The 12640-nt window shown below is 39.4% G+C and overlaps 1 protein-coding gene across 9 annotated transcripts in view; it reads right to left on the reverse strand.

Annotated features, from left to right (window-relative positions):
- PKHD1 (PKHD1 ciliary IPT domain containing fibrocystin/polyductin) overlaps positions 1-12640 on the reverse strand; it is a 250411-nt gene that overhangs the window by 66464 nt on the left and 171307 nt on the right. For 8 of the 9 annotated variants that reach the window (XR_009968457.1, XM_062638531.1, XM_062638533.1 and 5 more), the window contains 6 exons: positions 10532-10645; positions 7653-7740; positions 6689-6843; positions 3011-3163; positions 1814-2692; positions 503-665 (listed from right to left, as the gene is read on the reverse strand). Coding sequence is in view for 8 of the 9 variants with exons in the window: in XM_062638531.1 (XP_062494515.1) it covers positions 503-665; positions 1814-2692; positions 3011-3163; positions 6689-6843; positions 7653-7740; positions 10532-10645 (1552 nt within the window). In the remaining variant the exon portion in view is untranslated. The remainder of the gene's footprint in view (positions 1-502; positions 666-1813; positions 2693-3010; positions 3164-6688; positions 6844-7652; positions 7741-10531; positions 10646-12640) is intronic. The other variant, XM_062638532.1, reaches the window with a different exon arrangement.

Below are 12640 nucleotides of genomic sequence, written 5' to 3' on the forward strand. Positions count from 1 at the left end.
TCCAATTCCCCGCCCAAAAGGACATTCCCTGTCCCAGGGTTTTCTGCTGGAGGTCCTGACATTTTCTGAAGCCTGAAGCTGAGAAGTCAGAGATGCTCAGGATGTTGTTTTAAAAAATGGGATGTATGAGGGTTTTTTGCTATACAAATGTCAGTAAAAGAGGAAATCCAAGAGGATTAGTCTGGAGATGCACCTTGATGGAATCTGAACCTCAAATTTAAAAACAAAAAAAAATGCCCTAAAATAAGTGGGGAGCTGCTTGTTTGTTTGTTGCCCGGATTCAAGTTTTTCTGTACATGTTTGTTTGATGTCTGAGCTTGTTCATTTTTGCCAGACAGGAGCAGAGACAAAAAATGGGACTGCTCTGCTGCTAGACATCCAGTCTAAGCTACTTAAACTCTTTCTAAAACAATACAAAAACCAAATGTTAGCATAGTCCCAAAACTGTAGGTGATTTTTTGCATAAACCATTGAAAAAATAATTCAGAATTAAGCATATTACCTTGTTGGATGAAAGTAGAACTTGTCATTCTCATTGACATGTAACATCTTTGATGTCTCTGCAGTGATAAGCGGCATGATGCCTAAATGGTCAGCACTTGACATGATGCAGACATCCTTGTCTTCACTGTAGCAGCTCTTTGTAAAACCAGTAAAGGTGACTTCTGCAGGGATTAAGAGAAGATCAAGTATGGAAAATGATTACAGGAGTGACAGACCTAGAGAGAGAAAGGCTTTGTTCTTCTACATTTTCCATGTTAAGTTGCTCCCATGTGTATGTCTTTGCACAAATAATTTTAAATCAGACTAATTGTATTCATCATAGATCTTCAGTTAGCTTTAGAATATTACATAGCTAAGTTATATCTTAAATTGACACAAACCAAGTCATACCAATAGGAATTTTAATCAAAGGATATAGTAACTGAAAAAGTAACAAAAGCAAGGGCTAAATTAGCAAGAACCAGCTTAATGACAACCTGCCTTGGATGGTTTATCCACTTGCCATACCTTAATATAATGAGCTGGTGACGTGATTGGATCTGTCAGTGAACTCTTCTGCAGCTACAAAACTCATGTTTTGCCACAAATTTTCTGTGAGACCCTGAGCAAGTCTATTTGTCTTTCCTGTCTCCCTTACTCTTCAGTAAAAAAAGGGTAATGTATTTTCTTACAAAAATATGTAACAGTGAGGGATAAATAAACCTGTAAGTTATTTAGATCCCACCACAGCAACCAGCTATCTAGGTTCTACTAAGTGGAAAAATTATTCTGGGGACTATAAAATTCATTTGAACTAAAGATGTGGAATACACACATAACTAACTTCTCTACCTCTTGTGCAATCTCTTATAACAATAAAACCCATAACTGTTTCTGTGCAGCTGCAGTCATTATGTTCTACGCAAATTCTATCCAAAGTGTGCTATTCACATCTGAAGCTCAGTATCCTCATTTAACTAGAGAGAACTGTAGTTCAGAGAGATGAATCAAGTGGAAAAATAGCCCAGAAGGCAGGCATGTTTGAGGTAGAATATTACACATTATTTTATACATTAATTGAAATACATTAGCAAATTACGTAATTATACTGCAGTAGATTCAGGAAGTCAAAAAACCCCAAATAATACATTTTTTTTTGTTCTTGAACTGTATAAAAGTGAAGAACAATTCAGTTATAAATGTCACTGAGTCTTGGATTTCCCCACTTTCCCATTTGTGGATGTGGAAGCTGCAACTTCAATTGGAAAAATGTAATTAGTCAGGAAAAACAGTGACAGAATAATCTGGCCAGTGGACACAGAAGACCAACCTTCCAGCTTCATGAGTCCCAGGACTTTTGTACAATTCCCAGTTTCGTGCCATGGGTTCTCTGGCCTTTGGCTAGGAACAGTGGTGAATGTAGGCCATAAAATCCCAACACGGCCTCTTAGAGGGTAGGATGGTGGTCGATCCTTGGCTGTTTGATTGGCTGAATGAGGTTTGATCCTATCTCTGATGCAGTCAAAAGTTGAGCTTGTTGCGACAATGATGGAGTTTCTGAGTTCTATGAATCTTTTCCCTGTCTGGCATTGTTTGGCATACAGACAATACACTACTGGCATGAGTCCCACAGTGTTGTCCACCAGCACTATATTGTCAATGAGGACGCTGCTTCCAAGGTGGAACATGATACCATAGTCATAATTCTTATAGGATAGAAAGCCTGTGATTCTAGTGCAGGTCTGAAATCCATCTCCCTGGTACAGGTGAATGCCATGGAGATTTGAATGGGCCACGTTTTCACTGCAGTACTCTCCATCTAACAAACACTCTTGCCCCCTGATATGGAAGCCAATTCTCTCAGATCCTGCCACAACATTGCCACAGAGGGAGACACCAATGGCAAGGTTTGTCTTGATGCCAGCAACCCAGTTTAATGAGTTTTCTGGCTGCTTGCTCAGAATGACAAGGTTCCTGATAAGAGAATGATTTTGCCCTTCCAAATCGATGCCAGGTCCAACTGTGTTAAACACCATATTATCATGTAACAAGATCCGGTTGCTCATAACTGCTTTAATGCCAGCTCCACAGCTACCATTAATGCTGGATGACACCACCGAGGACTCTTGGGATGTATTCCTGAATTCAATAGCAGAAAGCTGAGGAGGCCCAAAGTTCAAAAATTCAGTATTGAAGAGTTGAAGGATACCTGCAATGAAATAACTATAGTGAAATAAGAGCTTAAAATATCACATAAGAACCAGTAAGAATCACACCCATTTAAACAGCTTTCAGGCATATAATGGCAAGCAATGTTAGTGTATTGTTAGCAATCAGTGTTTTTTTTTTTTTTTATAAATATGTATAAAACTATAGTAAAAAACAACTACGCACAGAACCTAAAATATATATTTCATTACTTATGCTTAAAACTGCATAGCAGATGAAAATGGATACACCTGTTTCTAGACCGTACTTTCTTGGGCAGAACTGATCTGGTCAATGAGGGCAGATGAATCTCAACTACCTTCAAACTCTGTGCCACTGGAGTGTGTAAAACGTCCCACCAGCATCCTCCCAGTGCAAGCCACATCAGACTTGATCTGTACGTTCCGTGTTAGGAGTCCAACCTCTGCAGCCAAAGGGATGCGTCTACTGTCTTCTATGTCATGGGATTGCCCTAGGGAGTTTCAATAACGGAAATGTGATAAGTGTCTATCATACCTATAAACCAGCGCTTTGAGGGACATAAAGCCTGACAGCTTATGCACAGCTTCTATGCAGAATCTGCACTGACATTCAGGTGTGTTTTTCCCCCAGCAGAATTTACGTGCATCAACACAAAAACAGAAAGGCCACCTGCCCATCAAATATTCACTATGCACTTATGTTTTATCAACATATTTCATTTTTAGAAAAAGAAGGTGCTAAACCTTTTCCCTGCGGTATACCAAATCAATGAACAGCATCACACTTTATTTTTTTCTAACCTATATGTGCTGAAGTTATTTTTCAGTACACTGTAGAGCTGATTTCCGTGAATGATAATGCTAAAACCCAGTTTGCTATAGAGTCTTGGTTGTGTGTGTTTTCTAAATAGAATCATCAAATCATAGAATCATAGATACTTAGGGTTGGACAGGACCTTAAGATCATCTAGTTCCAACCCCCCTGCCATGGGCAAGGACACCTCACACTAATCCATGTCACCAAAGGCTCTGTCCAACCTCACCTTGAACACTGCCAGCAATGGAGCATTCACAACCTCCCTGGGCAACCCATTCCAGTGCCTCACCACCCTAACAGGAATGAACTTCTTCCTTATATCCAACCTAAACTTCCCCTGTTTAAGTTTTAACTCGTTACCCCTTGTCCTATCACTACAGTCCCTAATGAACAGTCCCTCCCAGCATCCCTATAGCCCCCTTCAGATACTGGAAGGCTGCTATGAGGTCTCCACGCAGCCTTCTCTTCTCCAGGCTGAACAGCCCCAACTTTCTCAGCTTGTCTTCATATGGGAGATGCTCCAGTCCCCTGATCATCCTCGTGGCCCTTCTCTGGACTTGTTCCAACAGTTCCATGTCCTTTTTATGTTGAGGACACCAGAACTGCACACAATACTCCAAGTGAGGTCTCACGAGAGCAGAGTAGAGGGGCAGGATCACCTCCTTCGATCTGCTGGTCACGCTCCTTTTAATGTAGCCCAGGATACAGTTGGCTTTCTGGGCTGTGAGTGCACACTGAAGCCAGCTCATGTTCATTTTCTCATTGACCAGCTCCCCCAAGTCCTTCTCTGCCGGGCTGCTTTGAATCTCTTCTCTGCCCAACCTATAGCTGTGCCTGGGATTGCTCCCACCCAGGTGTAGGACCCTGCACTTGTCATGGCTAAACTTCATGAGGTTGGCATCAGCTCAACTCACAAGCGTGTCAAGGTCCCTCTGCATAGCATTCCTTCCCTCCAGCATATCAACCACACAACCGACACCAACCGATGCTTGCTGTCATCAGCAAACTTGCTGAGGGCGCACTCAATCCCACTGTCCATGTCACCAACAAAAACGTTGAATGAGACTGGCCCCAACACCGATCCCTGAGGGACACCACTCGTGACTGGTCTCCAGCCAGACTTTGAGCCATTGACCACAACTCTTTGTGTGTGGCCGTCCAGCCAGTTCTTTATCCATTGAGTGGTCCACCTATCAAGTTGATGTCTCTCCAATTTAGAGACAAGGATGTCATGTGGGACAGTGTTGAATGCTTTGCACAAGTCCAGGTAGATGACATCAACTGCTCTGCCCCTGTCCATCAGTTCTGTAGCCCCATCATAGAAGGCCACCAAACTGGTCAGGCTGATTTCCCCTTAGTGAAGCCATGCTGGCTGTCACCAAGCACCTTGTTGTTTTTCATGTGCCTTAGCATGCCTTCCAGGAGAATCTGCTCCAAGATTTTGCCAGGCACTGAGGTGAGACTGACTGGTCTGTAATTCGCCGGGTCATCCATTTTCCCCTTCTTGAAAATAGGGGTTATATTTCCCTTTTTCCAGTCGTTGGGAACCTCACCTGACTGCCATGATTTTTCAAATATAATGGCCAGTGGCTTAGAAACTTCATTCGCCAGCTCCTTCAGGGCCTGCGGATGGCTTCCATCAGGACCCATGGACTTCTGTACATTCAGGTTCTTGAGATGGTCTTGAATCAGATCCTGTCCTACAGTGGGCCTAGGGTCATCATTCTCATAGTCCCTGCACCTGCCTTCCAGGACTTGGGTGGTGCTGTCAGAGCCTTTGCCAGTGAAGACCAAGGCAAAGAAGTCATTAAGAACCTCAACCTTCTCCAAATCCAGGTAGCCAGTTCTCCCTATAGCTAAATAAAGACTTTGTAAATGAGAGTTTTGAGAAAGTTTATGCAGATGTCTAGCTTTGAATCAATTTCAGATGACTTTAGATATCTACAACCATGATTTAGCTATCCAAACTGGTTTTATGTAGAATGGAGAGCAATAGGGAATTCTCAAGTGCAGTCTGTTATCTGTTTTATACATCTGCTTAGGGGGAGATGAAATAGAAGTGAACAGTATGTATTTTTCTGCTTTAATTACCAAGGGAGCTGAGAATGACTAACTCCTGTGCAAACACGTACTGTAGATATCACATTTGCCCAGGTGAATCACAGTAATTTATGTAGCTCTTAATTCTCCCATCAGATCTTTTCTATGCAGTTGCATCTAACAACTAGTGCAGTAATTAATGTGTATGCAGCCGTTTCATCTCAGGATACACTTACATCTGTTCTCTGGCTCCAAGACCGGCTAGCAGGTTTCATTATTTCTTTCCTTTTTTTTTTTTTTTTTTAATGCAATTGTCATACAAAACTGTGCAAAGCAGGCTACAATCAACTAAAAGTATGGATAACTGCAGTACAGTGCTCAGTGCCAAGTGAACCTTTGTTTGCAGGTAAAGCCATTTAAAACACACAATAGTTCTGAATTTGTTTATCCGTCATACTAAATTCTGTACTACTACCTTGAATAAAGACTGAATTAAAAAAATATTGCTATGCATAAGAAAAATCCTGAGTTTTGAACTTCAGAATTTGACCTGTTAATAAAATTCTATTTTCTTTAATAGATGGTAATAGATTTACTTTATCAGTTTAAATAAAATTAAATAACTTATCAACAGTGCATCTCTCTTTCCACTTAAATACAGATTCCAAGCAATCTACACAGGAAATAAAGCTATATACAAATTTTATGTTTAGTTATATATTAGATTACAAATACATTAGTTTCATGCTATGGAATTGAAACTCACTGAATGTAATTATTTTGATTTTTTTTTAAAGGATTTGGTTTAATTTTTCAGTTTTTGACACAGAATTATGCAAATGGCCTAAGAAAACCTGCCCTTTCTTCCCCCTTTAAAATCTGTGACATTCTATGTTAATCAGTTTACTTAAAACATGAAACACCAGGATGTTTTAAAAAATATTCAGCACTATATTCATTCTATTACCAGAAATTCATGTTAACATAAGCCGTTCAGTGCAACTTTGAACATCATGTTTTCAGTATCAAAATGATGAGAAAAAGGCATACAGAGAAACAAATTTCGAGACCTCAATAAAGTAGAATTGATCTTGTTGCAATATGAAATGGAAAGTTAATGCTTCAGAAGAAAACTCTTTCAAATGCAAAGATTCCTTACCTATATGTCTGTGTAGAAGGTGTTCATTAATTTTTATGTTATGACCATTGACTTCTTTAAGTGTAACGACTTCAGCTTGGTGGGCTTCATAGGAGGAAGAACTGATCACAATATCTCCACCATAATTCCAATCTACTTTGTCTGCCACAAAAATTCTGTAATGCCAAATTACTAAGTTAACATAATTACATTTCTGAGAGTTATGTTAGATTTCCTTGAAAAACTTCACAACAGTTTTGCCTAGGCAGATCTCAGATAGAATCCACCAGCTATGCTCTAAGAAAAACAGCTTTACGGTTTTCTTCAAAAACATGTCTAAAATATGTGGGAGGAAATTAATCCTGAAATGTCTATTTCACACCATTGATTAACAAGGTATACAGTCCCAGTACAGAGTTGCATGGCCCAAGTAAGTTGCATACCAGAGATGTCTCAGACAACTTTTGGTTCTAGGAATATCCTACAGAGATGAAAGTCAGCTTTGGACTTTCTTTGGACAACAAAATGTAGGTGTTCAGGTGTGTGTGTGTGTGTGTGTGCCCTTGGCATTTAAGGTTCCACTATAGTTTATCGGTACAGTCAGTAGTGGGTGGAAGGCAATACAGCTCTCTCTGAATTTGGCATGTAGAGCAATATTTGATTCCCTAAAGAGGAGTACCTCTTGCTATGTAAAATGTTCCAGGATATCTAAGACATTACTTTGTAGATGTGAAATGGGGGAGGAAGGGAGGGAGAAAGAGAGAGAAAAAATGAAGGGAGGGAGGAAGGAAGGGAGAGAGGCAGGCAGAAAATCTCAAATTAATTCTTTTTTAGAATTAATCTAAAAATAGTATTATTTTCTTGCAAGGAGTAACATAGCTGTTCTTTTAAAAGGAAAAGAGTAATGCAACTCATAGGAACATGCTAGTAACAGGGAAAGGGGCCAAAACTTAATATTTCGAGGTATATTTGGGGAAAATACCACCTTTCATTGCCAGGAGCAGCATTAATTCCAAGATGTGTCCAAGATGTCTTAGGGTAAGCACTATAAATTTGCACCTGTCCATAAACCCCTGGAAAAAAACAGAAGAAGTTCAAAGTTTTGGTTCGATTGATATGCTGGAGGGAAGGAATGCCATCCAGAGGGACCTTGACATGCTTGTGAGGTGGGCTGATGCCAACCTCATGAAGTTTAACCATGACAAGTGCAAGGTCCTACACCTGGGTGGGAGCAATCCCAGGCACAGCTACAGGTTGGGCAGAGAAGAGATTCAGAGCAGCCCTGCGGAGAAGGACTTGGGGGTGTTGGTGGATGAGAAAATGAACATGAGCCGGCCTCAGTGTGTGCTTGCAGCCCAGAAAGCCAACTGTATCCTGGGCTGCATTAAAAGGAGTGTGACCAGCAGATCGAAGGAGGTGATCCTGCCCCTCTACTCTGCTCTTGTGAGACCTCACCTGGAGTATTGTGTGCAGTTCTGGTGTCCTCAACATAAACAGGACATGGAACTGTTGGAACAAGTCCAGAGAAGGGCCACAAGGATGATCAGGGGACTGGAGCACCTCCTGTATGAAGACAGGCTGAGGAAGTTGGGGCTGTTCAGCCTGGAGAAGAGAAGGCTGTGTGGAGACCTCATAGCAGCCTTCCAGTATCTGAAGGGGGCCTATAGGGATGCTGGAGAGGGACTCTTCATTTGGGACTGTAGTGACAGGACAAGAAGTGGTAACGGGTTAAAACTTAAACAGGGGAAGTTTAGGTTGGATATAAGAAGGAAATTCTTTACTGTAAGGGTGGTGAGGCACTGGAATGGGTTGCCCAGGGAGGTTGTGAATGCTCCATTGCTGGCAGTTCAAGGCCAGGTTGGACGAGGCCTTGGGTGATATGATTTAGCGTTAGGTGTCCCTGCCCACAGCAGGGGGGTTAGAACTAGATGATCTTAAGGTCCTTTCCAACCCTAATGATTCTATGATTCTAAAGTAAGGGAAAGAGAGACTTGAGAAGAACCGAACTAATAATTAAATACAAAGGAATCTTTATATTTATTAAAGCATGCTTCTATGTTTTATGGAAAGTGTATGAACAGCACATAGCCTCCACTTGAAAGACAAAGTGAACTAGAAATGAACCATTAAAAAAATAAAATTACCATCACATGTAAAAACAAGAAAGAGGATTGTACCATAGAAGTGTCATTAACTCAAATTAGAATTACAAATGTATCAACCAAAAAAAAGTCTAACAAAGAAAAAAAAAATCAGTAAAAACTCCAGGAACAAAAGATACCAAAAATTACTCATTTATATTTCTTATCTGTGGGAAAAAAAAAAAACACAGCATTTTTTTCTGGAAAGGAGATCCAAAACCATGGCAAAAAGCTAAGGTATAGAAACTTTTCATACAGATGCTCCAAGAAGATTACATTTGAAACATAAAAAATTTCTGATTTCCTGCATTAAAATGTTTTGTTCCACTTTGCTGACCTGATCTGAAATCTTTTCATTTGCGTCAGTTCAACATTTGTCCTACATCTCTAATAGCAACACATTGCTTCGGATGAGTTGTGCTTCAAATACTTAGTGAACCCATTTTACTGCTTGGGCTAATCTCCACAGACAACATTTTTCCATGATGTACTGTGCAACTATAGTCTAAAAAAAGACTGCAGCAAGCACTGGTAATGCAACCCTGACTATCCCACTAAGATAGACTTTCAAAATAGCTTCCATGATATTGCATTTGCTGTGGCTCGAAATGACAGCACGAATAGTTGTGAAGTCTCACATGATAGTGTGATAAGCTGCAGCAATGCATCTATTTTCTTTTCTAGACACTAAAATCATAGGAAGTTAAATTGCTAGCCATTGTTATACTTCAGCTCCTCAGCAATCTAGACTCCAAAACCCTCCCAAAATCCATTTCCTCTGTCAGTTAGGTGTCTGTCTTGCTTTCTAAACATCATACTTAGTTACTTGCCAGAAGTCTGTAATTGTTTGATCAATGTGTGCAATAGTTTCTCAATGTCATCATCAGAAATGAATTTGGAATTTCTGATTATTTATTCTTTTTTTTCTCTCTAAATTTCTCTAATATTCCACAAATCTTGCCCAGGCAAATTCTCTTGCTAGAATTCTGAGTTTGTACTGTCTTTACAAAAGTTCCTCAATGAACAAAACCCTGCAATACTCAGTGTTTAAAGCATTTTAAAACATGCAAAATCAAAAAAGTTAACTTATTTCTTTAACCTCAATTATATGAGAACATGTACAAGCTAACATAAACCTTGTTCTGACAGTTTTTCTGTGCGTTTAAGTGCTTGGAAATATTTAAATGTGTACATTTGGGTCCATGTGGTAGCTCTTGGATGTAATTACTCTCACTTAAGTCAGGCATTTAAAAATAGCTATGTAAGTTTAAGCTCATCATGCTAGCCTTGAAATTTGAGGGCAATTTTTTTAATCCTAAGAGAGACCGAAGATAATTGAGACCAAAGCAATATCCATTTCTCTCCACTTAGCAAGGTCATCTTAGTTTTAATACTTTCAACTTTGACAGCTATCTTCTACAAATCTCAAGTCTACAACCAAGAAAAACCCTTGCATGTGTCTTTTAAGCCATCTCCAGTTTCTTATATAAAGACCTCAGGATTTGACACCTAGGTTCTCACTTCTGTCAAATTTTGCCTAAACAAAGTCCTCCACAAAAAATCCAGGACTTGACCTGGTGAAAGTTAAAATTTTTAGATCAGAAAAAAGTGTGCACTTTTGTTAGATGTTTTCCTATATGACATTGCAACAGGCTTAACAGTGGTAGATCTGGCTGTTGCCTAAGACTGGTTTCCTATGAAAAGCTGAACTCATGTTACATACCGATATTCCCTGGGTGGACATTTATTTCCTCCAGCTGATCACAGTAAATCCCTTCAGATGCTCGAAGAAGGACCAGCAGCTTTAAATCCCTTTCTAAGGGATGATGAATAGAACCTGCAACAAAGACAGAACAGCAACAACCCACTAGAAAGATATGAATGTCTTTTGTAATGTTGAAATTCAGGTGTAACTGTGGTGCATGAATCCAAATGTAGGGCTCTAAATTTCTCTCCTCAGCCTATTTTTGCCTTTCTGGTCCTTTACCATTTCACCAGGTCCCACGTAATGAGTTCTTCAGCCAGGCTAAGTAAAACAGTCTTTCAGACCAATGGAAATATTAAGGGAAAAGAGTAAGGGAGAAGAAAATGCCCAAGAAGTTTTGGTGTGTGGTGTGTGGTGTGTGGTGTGCTCTTATCTTGTGGTGGTAAGTCTGTACAGTAAACTATTCCAAATTTGACTTTATTTATTTCACCGAGGGTAGTTTACAGCTTCAGAAGAAAATGCCCCAGCACTAAACAGACACTAAGGAGGAAAAAGTAGGACAGCTTTTGCCCTGGAGAAATGTATGCGGAGTCCAGTAAAAGAGTTCAGCGTTCCTTTAAAATTAGAGATTAAATCAATTATGCAACAGAAAACTGCAGCAGATGTAGAACTAAAAAATATATACATATCTGTACAAAATTAGTTGGCCTGTCACATTCTTTTAATATTTAAAAATTACTAGTTTGGAAAGGAAAGCTGATTTTGTAACCTAAAGAAATATTTCTCTTTAAGAGCATTTTTAAATAAGTGAAATAAGTAAAAAAAAATTCATTGTTCCCCACCAGTGTCTGACTATATCTGTGGATATTTAGATTCTCTTTATAGTTTTTTAAATGGGTAAAAGACAAGCAGTACAAAATTTTCACATCCATTTAATATATATCACACCAGTGAGCTCCATATCTTCTCTGGGGATATGGAGGGAATTCACACTTATAGTGTCTGTCAGCCATCCAAACCATGTTTGAGGTTTTTTTTTAAACTCTCATAACTGTGGTTTGAACACAAGAAAACCAGGAACTGGGCTGTCACCAAATACTGCTTTCACAAAGCAAAAATAGTAATAAGCACTTTCACCACTGATGCACTAGGTTAAACAAATATCCACTGATAATAACAGAAGAGCTATCATAGAATCATAGAATCACAGAAAAGTTGGGGTTGGAAAGGACCTTAAGATCATCTAGTTCCAACCTGCCTGCCATGGGCAGGGACACCTCACACTAAACCGTATCACCCAAGGATTCATCCAACCTGGCCTTGAACACTGCCAGGGATGGAGCATTCACAACCTCCCTGGGCAACCCATTCCAGTGCCTCACCACCCTTACAGTAAAGAATTTCTTCCTTATGTCCAATCTAAACTTCCCCTGTTTTAAGTTTTAACCCATTACCCCTTGTCCTGTCACTACAGTCCCTAATGAAGAGTCCATCCCCATCATCCCTATAGCCCCCCTTCAGATACTGGAAAGCTGCTATGTAGACATTTGTGTTTATTTTTGTATGCAGAGTGACTGTTTTCCTGCCTCACCGTCACAGCAAGATATGATTTAAAATATCCAGCCTGAGTATATTTTTCACAATCCTTGGGTCAACCTTCTCCCGTTAGATAAAGTTATTAGCTACAGTGAAGACTAAAGAAAGCCTCAACAAAAAAAAAAGTCTGGAGACCTTTATACTGATTTTACAATGTTATTCACAATTGCAAGTTCCTAATCATGATGATGTCTCTTAAAGAGGCGATTATTATTAATTATCATTACGAATTACTTTTGGTGTTATTATTGGTATTATTATTCTACTCCTGGTTACAAAGCATTTACTATTTCTTCTAGTTAAATCAGTTATAAATAGCTATATCTTTTATTGAATTCTCAGCTCACTTTTAAAACCATTTTTAAGTAGGTTTTCAGGCTTAACAATCACAGACAAATGCTTGGAAATGTGAATTCTAAAGGCTTGAACTGGACAACATCACTCTTTTAAGAGACTTATATCTGCAAATAGCTAAAAAATTGTGATTTTTAATGATAAAAAGCATGATAATATGTTAAGGAATGTTACCCT

Source organism: Pezoporus occidentalis, unplaced genomic scaffold (genome assembly GCF_034315485.1).
Source record: "Pezoporus occidentalis ecotype Australia unplaced genomic scaffold, CSIRO_AGI_Poc_V1 ctg57, whole genome shotgun sequence".
NCBI classification, from domain to species: Eukaryota; Metazoa; Chordata; class Aves; order Psittaciformes; family Psittacidae; genus Pezoporus; species Pezoporus occidentalis.